General features: G+C 46.8%; 1 protein-coding gene across 1 annotated transcript; it reads right to left on the minus strand.

Annotated features, from left to right (window-relative positions):
- Positions 1-8,650: 8,650 nt before the first annotated feature.
- Positions 8,651-12,587, minus strand: Txnip (thioredoxin interacting protein). The gene is made up of 8 exons (XM_028789696.1): positions 12,051-12,587; positions 11,597-11,669; positions 11,338-11,485; positions 11,127-11,229; positions 10,739-10,995; positions 10,478-10,634; positions 10,227-10,378; positions 8,651-10,100 (listed from the first exon to the last, which is right to left on the minus strand). The coding sequence occupies exons 1-8, from the start codon at positions 12,298-12,300 to the stop codon at positions 10,047-10,049; spliced, it is 1,194 nt and encodes a 397-aa protein (XP_028645529.1). The 5' UTR covers positions 12,301-12,587; the 3' UTR covers positions 8,651-10,046.
- Positions 12,588-14,775: the final 2,188 nt, after the last annotated feature.

Raw genomic sequence — 14,775 nt, forward strand, 5'->3', positions numbered from 1 at the left:
ACACACACACACACACACACACACACACACACACACACACACACACACACACAAAACCAGAAGGGAAGAAGGCTGTCTAAATCAGATGTCTTTCTTATCGTGGAGATGCCTCCCACAGTCTCCTTTGGACAGGAAAGAAGCCTCGTTGTTCTGTTTCCTTTTGCCCTACTGTGGCCTCAGAGGCAACCATTTTGAGAGGAAACTCCCTCCTCCAGTGAATGCTTTTGCCAGGCAGGGTGGTAAAAGGAAATTAGCAAAGATGGGCGCTCTGTGGGAGAGCCAGTCCCTCTCTGAGAGAGAAGCAGCCCTTCGCAAACTTGGTTTCCTTCCCCTGGGCCTCTCTCCTGGCACCAGGATAACTTCTTCCTGCCTGACCATACTTGGATCAGGCTGCTCTCAGCGCCTCACCTCTCCCTTACTTGGCCTGGATCCTGTTTTGCGTCTTGCTTTCGAGTCCAAGCCACGGCTCTCACACCTGCCCAGGGTGTCAGTGGCTCTACAAACCTCTCAGGAGATGTTGGGGGGCCTGACCAGGAGATGTGGCTGTACACAAGAGATCTTTAGACTTATCTTTGAAGTCCTCAGGGTGTGTCACATAATTTTCCTCTTGTGTGTCTGTCTATATGTATGTATGATGCATGTATGTGTATGTATTATGCATGCATGTGTATGTATGTATGTATGTATGTATGTATGCGACAGACAAGGTCTAATGTAACCCAGGCTGACCTGGAACTTGCTATGCAGCTGAGAATAGCCTGGAACTTCTGATCCTCCTGCCTCAGCTTCCTAGTGCTGGAATTTTCCCCACTTGGATTTCGGGATGTGGTGTAAATGCAGGCACATGTGTGCTATAGAGTGCACATGGAGCTCATAGGGGACACCTGTGCATTCTGTTGGCTCCTTCCACCTTTACATGGGTTCCGGGGATTGAACTCAGGTCACCAGACTCAGGTGGCAAGCGCCTTTACTTCTAAAGGTCTTACCTTTTTCCTGCCCCCCCCTTCCTTTTTCCCCTTTCTTTCTTAAGCCTGTTTATTATCGATTGTGGCCCCTAACTGTTAATCCTCCTGCCTCAGGCTTCCAAAAACCGGGATTTCAGGAATGCAGTGCCACGCCAGGCCCCTAAAATGTAGTAATACAGTTTCTAAATGTTCCCAACCAACTCAAACTTTGAGGGAGATTGTATGGGATTCTAAACGTCTGCAACTGCTCTGGCTTGTGTCCTGCCTCTGGCTTAGCGTTTCCTCTGATGTGCTGTTTTGTCAACTTCAGCTAAAATCAACATACAGGAAGAGAAACAGGAGCCACAGCATGTTTGAGCTGGGATTCTATGGCAAGCCAAAGTTATGTCTTCCTGCAGGCTTCCCAGCAACTTGGTGTACCTGTGTTGAGGATTCCTTCCTTTACCACAAATCAGGATATAAAGTATCAGAAAAGGTGCTGAGACACAGAAAGAGACAAAGGGAGAAGAGAGTGAAGTCTTTGGGGGTGGCAAGGTGTGTGATTTAAAAAGAAGGCCAAGATTGAGGGCAGTGGTGGCACATGCCTATAATCACAGCACTTGGGAGGCAGAGGCTGTGTCTCTGAGTTCGAGGCCAGCCTGGTCTATAGAATGAATTCCAGGTCAGCCAGGACTACACAGGAGAAATCCTGTTGCATGTCGCAACACACACATACACACACACCAAAAACAAAAACAAGACAAAGACAAAAAACCAAAACCAAAACAAAACAAAAATTCCAAGAGAAGATAAAGTGCCTTTTGAGAATTCCCATAATTTTCCTCCTCCCAGCCCACTTCCATGCCTGTTTCCAGGACCCCTCCTCCCATAGTCAACAGGGCCTCCTAAGCTCTCTGTTGACTGACTGCTCCCCCAGCCCCTCTATCTCTCTGGTGACCTAGATCTGTAGGCAGCCTTGTCAACATGCCACCATTTTCAATCTCTGACCTCCACAAGCAAACATCTCTTCTATGTTCCCAAGGTGTATAAAGCCCCAACCTGGGTTTCTCAGTCTTAGATTCTGTTCTCAGGAATAGGGACAGTAGGGCCCATGAGGTTTCAAGACAGTTTGGAGCCCTCCTACAGGCCCGTCAGGGAGGTAACACAGAGAACTCAGGTGCCGCTGGCAGGGCCACCTCTTTCTCCATGGGGAGAAAAGGACACGCCCACTGATCTATGGAGGTTTGGAAGGGGAAAACTCTTAAGTGTGGAACAGGAAGCTAAGCTTCTGCCCTGGAAGGTGAGGCAAGTATGAAAGACCATGAATGCAGAGAGAAAGAGCAGGACACAAAGCATTGGCCACAGTCCGGGAGGGGGATCTCGGCGGGAGGGGGATCTTGGCGGGAGGAGTTTTCATCCATAGAAGGGAGCCCCTTCACTTGCCCTCCTCTCCCAGCAACTGGAACCCTTCCTCTCTCCATCTGTCCAGGAGGTTAAAAATACCCTTGACAAGCACCCAGTCAGACATTTCCAAGAACCTGTTTACTGACTGCTTAGCAGACTTGAAGATGTCCACTCAGCAGTTCCATCACGCAAAAAACAAGACAGAGAGTGGACCTCACTTGACATCCTGAGATGCAGGTCACATGGGATTCACAATGCTGTCTCCATGCTCTGTCTCTCTCTTTCTGTCACCATTGTTGCCTGGAGATGACCAAGCATCAGGAACACAGATACACGCCAGCGCACTGAGTTCTTTCATTCTTTCCTCTTTATGTAACAGGCTAAAGAAAGAATAGAAAAGGATCAAGTCCCATGAACAGTCAGGACAGGACAAGAACAATCCAGGCTCTCGATTTACCACACTAAACGGTAGAAAGCTTTCCCATAATTGTGTAAACCGAAGAATTTAGAAGATTCCACTACAATACACTTGAAGAGGTCAAAGAACAATGTGTGGGAGAAGGCTCTCTTCTGGGTATAGCCGTGCACCACCCTGCCCAGCCTGCTCTTACTTTGAATAACAAGCATGTTCCTGTGCTAATAGCGCCCAGATACATTCTTCCCTTACTACACGACTACACTATCTTTTTGAAAAGATTTGATCCTTTTTTTTTTCCTTTTAGTTTACAGATCTGCATGTGTGTGAGTGAATACCCCGTGTCTGTGGGTGCTCAAGGAGACGAGAAGAGGGACTGAGATCCCTTGGAGCTAGAGTTTTCCAGCTTCCTGATATGTGTGCTGGGAACTAAATCCAGTCCTCTGAAAAGCAGCAAGTATTCTTAGCCACTAAGCCATTTCTCTAGCCCCTACATCAATGTGTGTGAGTGTGTATGTGTGTGTGCGCGCACACACACATCTATGCAACAAGAGATCCACATTGAGGGTTTTCCTTATTTGCTCTCTACCTTATTTAAAACAACAAATGAATGATGGGGCAGCAGTTAAGAGCACTTAACTCAGCTTAGACCCAGTACCCAGTGTTAGCTCATAACCACCTATAACTCCTGTTCCAGAAGATCTGATGCTCTCCTCTAGCTCCCAAAGGCACCAGGAAGGCACATAGAGCACAGACATACCTGCAGACACAGCCATGCATACAAAATAAAATACATAAAACTTTACAGCAAAGCAGTATTGAATGAACAGCCTACGGTTCGGAGAGTTTAAACGAGCTGCCCACATCACATGCAGGTGTCACAGGAGGTGCAGAATTTAGTTTGGTTTCAGGGTCTGCATTCTTAATAACTAGTTCTCCTAAGTACCTGTGGTGGTTAGTGTTTTGTTAACTCCAACTAAAGTCATCTGGGAAGAGAGAGGCTTAATTGAGGAGAAGCCTCCATCAGACTGGTCTGTGGGGCATTCTGATTAATGATTGATGTGGGAGGGCCCAGCCCAAGGTGGGCGGTGCCATCCCTGGGCAGGTGTTCCTGAGCTGTAATGTATAAGAAAGCAGGTTGAACAAGCCATGAGGAGCAAGCCAGTAAGCAGCACCCCTCCATGGCTTCTGCACCAGCTCCTGCCTCCAGGTTCCTGCCCTTGGCTTCCCTCACTGATGGACTGTGATCTGGACATGTAAGCCGAATAAAACCCTTTTCTCCCTGAGTTGCTTATCTCAGCAAAAAAGAGAAAGCAAGGCAGGACTCTATGGGAAGGGTAATCACTGAAAATTTCCCAGGTTCTAGAGCCATCACCTATTGGGCCAAGGCCTGCAACCCTGATCTGTGGCTGTCTCTGGAAGGTTGCTTCAATCTCAGAAGTACCGTGGATTGGAGGTCTTCCTCCTGTCCGGGTGCTTAGAGCAGGAGGGCCAGTTAAATGTATTCTTTATCTCCCTTCTGTGTTCTGTCACCTAGAAGTGATTCAAGAAAAAGAACTCTAGCAGGACTCTGTGGATTGCTCAAAAAATTAGTCAAAGGTAGTCTGGGAGCTGGCTCACTCAGTAACATGTTTGCCACACAAGAAGGAGGGTCTGAGTAGGAGCCCCAAAGCTGTTTAAAATGTAAAACACAGTGGCTAATGTTAATCCCAAGAAGTGTAGACAAGGGGGCCCCTGGGGATGCCTGGCCAGCCAGTGTAGCCGGATTAGGGAACTTGGAACTTGTGAGACTCCTATCTCAAAAACAAACAAACAAACAAAAAATGTGAACAAAGTCAAAGCAACAACACCCAAAGTGAGAGCACACACACACACACACAGAGAGAGAGAGAGAGAGAGAGAGAGAGAGAGAGAGACAGAGACAGAGACAGAGACAGAGAGAGAGAGAGGTTGAGAGAGAGAGAGAGATTGATTCTCAGGTCTTCATGTGTGATTATCTTTCTTACTGGCCATATGCTTAGTTTCATCCTTTCTCCACGACTTTTCTCTCACTGTCCCAGCTCTAGTTGGATCCTTGCATTTTCTTTATGTTTAGAGAAGGCCCTTGGGTTGTTTTTTGTTTGTTTGTTTGTTTGTTTGTTTTTAAGTAACTACCTATAGCTGTTGTTTTGAAGCCCAGCCTGGCCTCAAAGTCGTTACTACTTAGCTGAGGATGGCCTGGATTTCCTAATCAGTCCGCTTTTTTTGAGACAGGGTCTCATGTATCCCAGGCTGGCCTCAGACTCACTATATAGATGTATATGGCTTGAACTATTGAACTTCTGTGATCTTCCTGCCCCTGCCTCCCTCATTTGGGGATTACTGGTGTTTACCACCAGGCATTTTTTTTTTTTTAATGCTGCTGGGGATCAAATTCAAGGCTTTGGCTTTATGCATTTTAAACAAACTACCAACTGAGCTGTGTCTCTAGTCTTTTTGTTTTGTTTTTGTTTGTTTGTTTGTTTGTTTGTTTTGAGACAGGGTTTCTCTGTGTAGCCCTGGCTGTTCTAGAACTCACTGTGTACACCAGGCTGGCCTCTAACTCACAGAGATTCTCCTGCCTCTGCCTCTGGAGTGCTGGGATTCAAGGCTTGTGCCACTGCTGCCCAGCTGGATCTCTAGTCTTAAAAACAAAAGCTTGCTGTGCACCCCAAGCTAGCTTGAACTCTTGACCCTTTTGCCTCAGTCTCCTGTATGATGAGGTGACAGGCCAATAGGCCCTTCTATTATTTTTATTTTCTTTAGGGTGTTCCCTCGCCCCGCTCACTTCTCACTTTTTCTTTTGACTTTTCTCAGATCTTCCAAGACTAGACTGGACCTAGTGAGTAAATAAATAATACTCAGAACTAGTTCTCTACTAACAGCCGTATGCGGAGGTTGTAGCTGTTTAAGAATTGAGAGCCATTTGAGAAGAGGTGGGAAAGTGAGACCCAGTGTTAAGTTGGGAAACCGCAGGGCCATGGGGAAGTGGCACAAAATGAGCCTTCAGCACAAAATGTCCCAGGGCGAGGCAGAAATTGTGTAGAGAATGCAAAAGGAAGTGGAGGGCAGCCTGCTGTGCTCTCTGGGGGGGGATGGGTTTCCTCTTGGGGAGCAGATCCGGACGACTTCCTTCCTCGGTGTTAGCTCTGCTGCACGATATGACAATGACTAGCGATATGACAATGACTAGCGACACAATGCTATTTAAGTCTAAATTAATTAAACAGAATTTAAAACGCCATTTTCCAGTCACAGTTTGACCGCTCCACCTGGCTCCACAGCACACAGCGTATCCACTGTCACAGAAAACGTTAGGTCAGGTGTGCTGAGCTAGACCTTTAAACCCAGGGCTCAGAGTTTGAGGCAGTAGGATTGATTGCCAGCCCCTGCAGAGTGAGTTCCAGGCTAGCTTGGGTGACAGTGAGATCAGTGTCAGAAAGACAAAATCTTGTAGACAGTGCTAGATGTGGTGGGGTACGGCTGGGATACCAGGAGACGGGGTATAAATGTTCTGCCTCTTGCAAGATCAAATCTCCCGAGTGGCCTTGGGTGTCGTTATCTGTCCTCTCCTGGCCACTCAGCACTCATAACAAGTCTGTGTACACAAACGCACAGACCTTCCTGGTCTCTCCATCCCTTAGCCTGGCCCTCTTTCCTGTTCTCATGCCTGCTCCAACCCTCAAGTCCCTGGAAACCAAGCTGCATCAAAAACTTTTCCATCAACTTTGACCTAGTTTCCTGATCACAAAATTAAAGGGGTGGAGCCACTAGATGTTTGAACAGGTGAGAAATGGGGGAGGAATTCAGGAGAGAGCCTTTACAGCAGTGGGGAGAGCTAGATACCAGCACACTGTAAATAGACAAAGGGAGCAGGAGGAGTCTAAGGTGCAGATCGGTGGTGAAGTGTCTGTCCAGTGCAGACGGAGGCCATCTCAGTCTCCAGCAGTACACGAGGTGAGCGTGGAGACACGTGGATGCTTACAATTCCAGTGCTAGGAAGCTGGAGCAAGAGGATCAGACATTCAGGGTCACCCTGAAGACACAGCCTAGACTAAATGAGACCCAATATCAGAAGACAAAGAAGGAAACAATGTCACCTGGCTTGGATAAAGGCACTTGCTGTGAGCTTGGGAACCTGTGTTTGATGGGTCCCTGGGATCATGTCAAGGTGGATGGGGACAGCCAGGTCTACACGTGTCCTCTGACCTCCCTGGGCACTGCGGCCCACACCCACGTACCCATATACAGATCCAAATGATCTTGGGTTTTTAGGTGAGGCAGGAGAGTAGGCAGATTTGATATAGCGAGTGAGTGATAGAGATCAATTACTATTGCAGAAAAGGATTTCTTTTTTTTTTTTCAATTTCAATTTCTGTTCAGTTCTGTGTTCACATGCTTTTTGTGGTTTTGTGGTTTGTTTTGGGGGACACAAGTCCTTGCTTTGTAGCCCTAGCAGATCTGGTGGTACTTGTAGCCAAGGCTGTCTTGAATTCTTGGCAATCTTTCTACCTCTGCCTCTCAAATGCTGGGTTTCAGGTGTGCGTGGCCATATCAGGCTTCACCTTGGTTTCTAATACAGTGCTTCCAGAGTGTGCTGGTGGAGACAGAGCTATGGAAAGCCCATTTTGAAGAAAAACAGATCAACCAAAAACCAGGAAGAACTGTATGATGTATTCTGCCATTCTGTTTTCTGAACAATATAACTTCAGTTAGCAGTGAAATGGTTATCAGTCATCAATACCCTAGTAAGAAATAGAAAATTCCAAAACAGGTCCCAAGGAATAAGGAATACTGACTTCTAATTATATGTTGAGAACTGTAAGGAGCCAGGCAGTGGTGGAAGGCTGTAATCCCAGCATTCAGGGGAAAGGGGAAGGTGGATCTCTGAGTTTGAGATCAGCCTGGTCTACAGACCAGGACTACACAGAGAAACCCTGTCTCAAAAAACAAAAAAACTATAAATAGAGAAAATTGTAACTGCTTCTGAAACATCTGATCCTTGTAACTAAAACTCTAAGTCTGAAATAGTTCCTCTTTTCAGCATATAAACCAGATTTATATTGGAGAAAATTCTCAGTAAAGACCAAGTGATGAAGGAGACCGTGGTATTCTAACCCCAGTGCTCGGGAGGCTGAGACAGAGTTGCTTCCAGGTTGAGGCTAGCCTGAACACCAGAGAACCTGTCTCAAACAAATCAAAACCAAAAGACCCCATCCCCACCAGCCATCCTGTTTTTGGCTAGGGTGGACTGAGGCCTCTGCCAGGTGGGACCCATTCTTACTCTGGACTGTCTGCTGAGCTTTAGGGAGCACCAGGAGATCGGGAAGAGCACACCAGGACTGCTTCCTGCCTCCCCCTGAGCAGAAGTCCCTTTAATTTCCCTCTCACATTTTTCTCCAGTCCCTTCGCCCCAGATCCTCCCTGCCCTTATGTAAACAAAAGCTGCTCATTCTGATTTAAAAATAACAAAAATAAAAAGGAACCTCACCCTGTCCCTTCCAAATCCCCTCAAACAGCTATTTTTAAAGATTTCATAAAGCAGCAAAGGTTGCTCAGCAAAACCTGAGCTCGCTCTTAATCCCCTCACCAGAGGCAGGGCCAAAACAATCAGAGTTCAAAGTTATCCGTAGCTACAGGAGCAAGCCTGATCCTAAAGAAATCTGGTGACTATGGATGTGGTTAATTAGCTTCTATCACCGGACCCTTCAGACTCATCAGTCTGAACAGAGACCAAACCAGTCTTTGTGTCACTCAGGGTCAAGAGACTGCTCTCTCAATGGGCTTTCAGCATTGTGAAGCAGGGGAAAACTTATAGATACCTACTTTCTAGTAACTTCTCCCATATCTTACAGACAAGAAAAAAACATTTTTGCCATTAAAAAACTTTATTTTTTATTTTTTTAACAAAGGATAGCCCCACTTCGGGGTGAAAATATATTTGGATAAGTACAAAATATAGTTTTTAATCATACAAAAAGATACACAAAATACAAAACAACAAAGACGAAACCTCCATCAGCTCACACTTTCTGGCTGCACAGTTTTCAGAGGGACTGCTCAGGGTGGAGCTTGGGGCGGACACAGGACACAGAACAAAGTGCTAAGGCTGAGTAGTTTCCGAGCGCTAGAGGCCACAGTGAAAGCAGTACTTTCTCCTAACTCTGGACAGGAAATGGGTCTGGGGGCTTCTGTGAAAACCTGCAGTTCTCACTCAGTGTTGGGGCATCTCAACGTAGAGTGTTACCCAGGGTCCCGTGGTCAGCGGCAACCCTTCACAGGATTAGTGTCAGAGTCACAGAAGTCTGTGCGTTGCAAGAAAGCCTCACAAGTAATAACCAAGCTGGGCCTTTAATCTCAGCACTCGGGAGGCAGAGGCAGGTGGATCTTTGAGGCCAGCCTGGTCTACAGAGCTCTGGGATAGAGACTCTACCCCCACCCTCCAAAGTAATAACCCCTTTTCCCTGTCACTGGGCTTAACCCTTAAGAGACAGAATAATGGAGCTTACGTCTATAACGAAGACTAATACAACACTGACAAGCTAAAGTGCTAAGAACATCACCTTAGAATCAATTCCAAGGAGTTACACGGAATTAACAGACTCTCCCATCTGATTATGCTTACAAGAGAACACAGTGCAACTGGTTGTAAAGTAGCTTTCATGGCTGTCAGTGGGCACAGCCACCACTGCCCCCAAGGTTGAGTCAACCTGGAGCGGCTGCCCCGTTTTTCACAGGCTGCATGCCCATCAGCCGTGGAAGGTCTTTTTTCTTTGTAAAGATATAAAAAGGGAACACTGATTTTAAAAAAACAAAAACACTTCTCTAACAAAATTTTGGCCATGGTTTTTCTTTTTCTAGTATGTGAAATTGGCTGTCCTCCATGGCACAGAAGTTCGTGGTCTGCTGTTACTTTAACAACTTAAAATTCCCTTCAAAACAAAACAAAAAACCTTGGAAAGCCCATGCCAGAAGGTCAGTCATGCCTGACTCAAAAACCAGGAGGAATTTCTTCATCTCCAACATCTGAGAAAGTGGGCCACGTCTGAATTTTTCTAGAGTGTTCTGATATCCACCCAGCAAACACTCATATACCACAGTGCAGGCACTGGTCTGCACCACTTGAAGCCGGAGACCTGCCTACTGATTACCACCCATCTTGTAGAGTCAGAGGCTGGGGTGTACCCCAAGTCTCTGAAACACTGGAGTTCAAGCAGAGAGGCAGAAAGAAATGAGCTAGTACAGATGCATCTTTTCCCGCAGGTTCACTGCACGTTGTTGTCGTTGTTGTTGTTGTTGTTAAGGACACAGGGATCCACCTGGGGGGACAGAGAGGAAGGAGACTTTTAGTTTTTTTTTTTTTAGGTAAATAGAAACCCCACACTAATCCTTCCTTCAGAAGGCCTGAGACAATATATTGACCCTAAAATAATAGTGATTCTCACCTCAGTGTAAGTGGGTGGGGGCATGAACTGGAACTCAGGGGCATACATGAAGATAGGGCTGTCTTGAGCATCATCCATGTCGTCTAGCAGGGGAGTGGTGGGACTCTCCAGTCTGTGATCTTCAGGAATGATGTCCATGTAGCACGGAGGAGCTACAGAGAGAAACCAGGGTCAGAAGTCCAGCTAAGAAATGCCAGACCACCCAACTCCGCAAGCCCAAGCAGGTCAAAGTCAAGCACTTTGTAGCTTACCTTCTGGGGTATCTGGGATGTTTAGGTCTATCCAACTCATTTCAGAGCTTGTTCGGCTGGCCATGCTGGATGTCCGGCTGCTCAGACCTGACCTGCTGCCAATCACTAGGGGTAGATCAAGGATGACTTTCTTGGAGCCAGGGACACTAACATAGATCTAGGAAGGAAGGTGACAGCTTGTTAGATGGGTTTTGTGGAGAAAGTACTCAATTTGTAACCAAGTAATTGTTTCTCTTCCAGAACCAAGCCCCCCTCGCTCACCAGCAAGGAGTATTCAACTCTAAGGATGTTGCAGCCCAGGATCGATGGTCTGATCTTCTGCACTCGGAGACTCTTGCCACGCCATGATGCGCAAGTCCCAGAGATAATGTGATTGCCTCTGACTGAGGACAGCTTCTGAGTGAGCACTTTGGTCTGGCCATTGGCGAGGTAAGTGTGTCGGGCCACAATAGCTGCTTTGGGGACCACAATTCGGGAACATGTGTTCTCAAAGTCAGCATGGATGGAAATGTCATCGCCTGGAGTTTAAAAATGAGAAAGTATGAATCTCTATTAAATGTAACAGCGTCTCTCCTGCCTCTACCCACGATCCCCTCCAAACCCCACAGCTTGGCTCGCCTGTCTAGTATTTTAAGCACTAGGTTTTTACCTTCACAGAATCCTTTTCTGTCAATTCGAGCAGAGACTGACACACGTCCATCAGGAATGAACATGCAGGAAACTTTCTTCTCCTTCTTGGCAGACACTGGTGCCTGTGTAGAAGGAAAGAATGTTTTGAGATATTCCAATGTCCCACACATCTAATTTATTATCCCTGACCAAGGAGAATAAAATCTTCAAGGAAAAAAAAAAACCCTCACCATTAAGTCAGGGGTATTGACGTCCACTAGATCCATCACTTCAAAGGTTTTCTTTGCCTCTTGAGTTGGCTGGCTGGGGCGATCGAGAAAAGCCTTCACCCAGTAATCTACACAACCATATTTTCCTTTAAAGGATGTTCCCAGGGGCCTGTGTCAAAACAATGAACAAAAATTAATGCTCTCTAAGAACTGTAAGACATCAACGGAGGGGGATGACTTAGCAATACAGAATCCAAGGTGCATTGTGGTGGATGCCTACCCCTGAGGAAGCTCAAAGCCGAACTTGTACTCGTATTTGTTTCCAGGTCTCATGATCACCATCTCGTTCTCACCTGCGGAGAAACAAAGGCAAGGGGCCATTAGGCTTGTTACATTTCACAAGCATCTGGCAGCAGACTATCCTACTTCCACTTCATCTCTCACACTACGGAATACAAAATTCCAGGACACTTTCTCGGACAGAAAGTTGCACAACCCACAAATACATTAATCTTTGTGTAGCTAAGGCAACACGTTCAGGAAATAATACCCCAGAAACTGTTCAAATCACTCTGGGGGGGTGGTGGAAGAGGGTAGCGAAAAATCTGCAAAGTAAAAAGTAAAACTATAGGGACCAACAGTTCAAACCATTTAAACCAACAATTCGAAACATTTAGTGGAGCCCCCCCCCCCCAGTCCTCCCAAGTCACCATCCACCCTGCAAAGACCAGTACCTGTAGGTTGGTCTTCTAGGAGAAGTGTGTCTTCATAGCGCAAGTAGTCCAAGGTCTGTTTGCACTGCTGAGACCCTTGCATCCACAGGACCTTGGCCACACCGCAAGCCAGGATCCTGACGGCTTTGACTCGGGTAACTTCACACACTTCCACTACCACCCGGCCGGCCACCTTCTCCCCGCTGCCGTACACCTTCTCGGGGTCGTTAAAGACCACCTCAAAAGACTTGATCTTCTTGAACATCACCATGATTGAGCCGAGTGGGTTCAAGAAAAACGGAAGCCGGAGAGGAAAAACTCTTAAGAACCCTTCACAGCAAACTAAGAGCTAGAGCTCACTGTCCGAAAGGCAGACAGGGCTTGAAAACCCAAATAAAAATGTAAAGAAAGCCTCGAGCAAACCCTAACAACTTCTCCAAAAGATGTCTGGAAGTTTCAACCTGCTGGCTGTGCCAAAAGCTTTCGGGAGAAAATAACAGCTGTCTTCTTCAACTGGAGGAACTCTGGAAACCCCCAAGACCAGAGGAGGAGAGTGTCAAGCGAGAGCCGGAAACGGCATTATATAGCTGCCTGGCTTGCGGCTCCACGCGAGTGCTGGCCCGAAGGCTCGTGCAGCCCTCGTGCACACTTCTCCCATTGGCTACTTGGTCCTTGTTTACCAGGCCTCCAACCAATCAGCGAGGCCGCAGGGGCGCGTGGACACGGTGTGCTCCTAGCGGGGAAAATGGTTGTTGTTTGGTGCGCAGCCTTGCCAGGAGGAGGGGCGGGGCCCGGGGCAGCGCGTGGCTCCCCCCGGGAAGCTGGGACCCCGCGACCCTGAACCTCATCCAGGGGACTCCTCTTGGGAGCTGGGTTGTTTGGGTGTGTGCTTTGTTGATTTTTTTCCCTTCTTTTTTTAGGTGAAAGAAAAATGTGCTTAGGAGAGGATTTCATGCCTTGCCTTAGCCAGCGCAATTCATATCGAGGTGACCATTTATTCCTGGCTCACAAGTTCGCAAGTCTGTGAAAAACAATCCCATCGCCCCAAGGATACTTCGGGATGGAGCGGAGAGCGGGAGTGCAGTTGTGTTAATGAGAAAGAGCCCACACAATGTGCTCCTATTGCACTTTTATTGAAGAATAAAACGCCAAGGAGAGGAGAACTTGTCAGATATTTCAAGTGTGGCTTTCAGTCCTTTATTGATAAATGGTCTGGTGTGTTCCCCTCATTTCATGCCCCTATGCGCCGCTACTGTTCTTCGCCCATTACATTGTATTGTTCTCTGTTCTCTGGAACGGAAACAGTAAGGGAGTGGCCACATCCTGTTGCTTATCCCCTCATCTCTCCAGTGTACCTGTGAAGTTGGGGAACATTTTGTTTGTGTTCCCTTGTTTACCTCACTGCAGCTTTAGTGAGGTGTGTACTTTTACACTGCTCCGTCCCTGCTTCTCCAGGAAACAAGGGGTGGGTACAAACAAGAAAAAAGGAAGAAAAAGATCGTCACTCCTTACTTAGTTCCTGTCACTCATTTTTCCCCCTTTGTCCTCTCTCCAAATTCACTAAATGAAATGCATATCCCTAAGCCTGTTTCAATTTCACCGGAGCTGAAGCGGTATTGGTTACACTTGGCTATCTGGCAAACCTTGCTGAGAGATGCCTCAGGAGCTGACTAGAGAAATAACTCACAAGTGTGCAAAGAAACTCGTGTGTGGAAGGATTACCCGCAACCCCTCCACCCCTGCCCCCTAACCTGTTCCCCACCTCTCCCACCCCAACCCCGCGGGCGCGAGGTGCCTTGTCCTTGAGCCCTAGCCTCCTTCCATATTTGGGCAGAATTATTAGGAGATTATCTATCGCCTTGTTCCTTGCATTGGAAAATAAAGAGACTAGCCCTGAGAGTAAGATGGAGAAGTAAAAAGCTTTTGCATGCACAATTAGAAGCCTGTTCACTGCTGTTCATAAACACACACACACACACACACACACGCGGCTCACACGCCATAACTGGGTTGACACCCTAAGGCTAACAAGTTACAACTCAACCTTAATCTTAAGTAAGCTCAGAGATGAAAATCACAGGGTTGAAAAACATATACACAATACCAAAGCCTAGGAACACCTTGATCCTTAGGGTGTGCGTGTTCCAGAAAGTTAACTAGCTAGGGTTGGGGTGTTTTCCAGTGATAAACAGTGCTTATTAAGGACAAGGGAGGTGGGACTCTCACTAACTTTAGTTTCTCAGTACCTGTAGCAGGCATCTGAGAAAATCTTAGCTTGATGGTACGAAATTCCAAAATATTTATCAAAAGTACATATATCAATATTGTTAAATAATGTGGTATGTAGCAACATAAGATTTAAAATGTTGGATGTGTCTGGGTGGGTTTTTTTCCCCCGCATGTGTGCCTTATGCAGGTAGAGAGGGTGTCAGATGTCTTAGAACTGGAGTCAAGCGTTGTAAGCTGTGTAAGCTGCCGTTTTTGGTTCTGGGACTCAGACACCTTTCCTCTGACACTATCAACCACTAAGCCATCTCTTTAGCCCAGCGACATAAGATTTGAGGAGAACCAGGGGGGTGGTGCCAGGTCTGACAACCTGAGTTTAATAGCAGAACCCACACAGTAGAAAAAGAACCAACTCTGACCTCTCCGCCCTCCTCACAGTACTCACTTCAGAGACACCCAAAATTAAAATTTTAAATGTAAAAAGCTATTGTATTTAAATCTTGAGATCAGATGAAAGAAA

The sequence above is a fragment of the Grammomys surdaster genome, unplaced genomic scaffold (genome assembly GCF_004785775.1).
Source record: "Grammomys surdaster isolate TR1022 unplaced genomic scaffold, NIH_TR_1.0 125849, whole genome shotgun sequence".
In the NCBI taxonomy this organism is placed as follows: Eukaryota; Metazoa; Chordata; class Mammalia; order Rodentia; family Muridae; genus Grammomys; species Grammomys surdaster.

Excerpts from the sequence above, each read along its gene's own strand:
- Txnip (XM_028789696.1), bottom strand. The coding sequence starts at position 12,300 with ATGGTGATGTTCAAGAAGATCAAGTCTTTTGAGGTGGTCTTTAACGAC. Across the intron at positions 11,486-11,596 it reads GGCTTTGAGCTTCCTCAGGG|GCCCCTGGGAACATCCTTTA; the intron begins GTAGGCATCCAC and ends GTTTTGACACAG. Across the intron at positions 11,230-11,337 it reads TCAATACCCCTGACTTAATG|GCACCAGTGTCTGCCAAGAA; the intron begins GTGAGGGTTTTT and ends CCTTCTACACAG.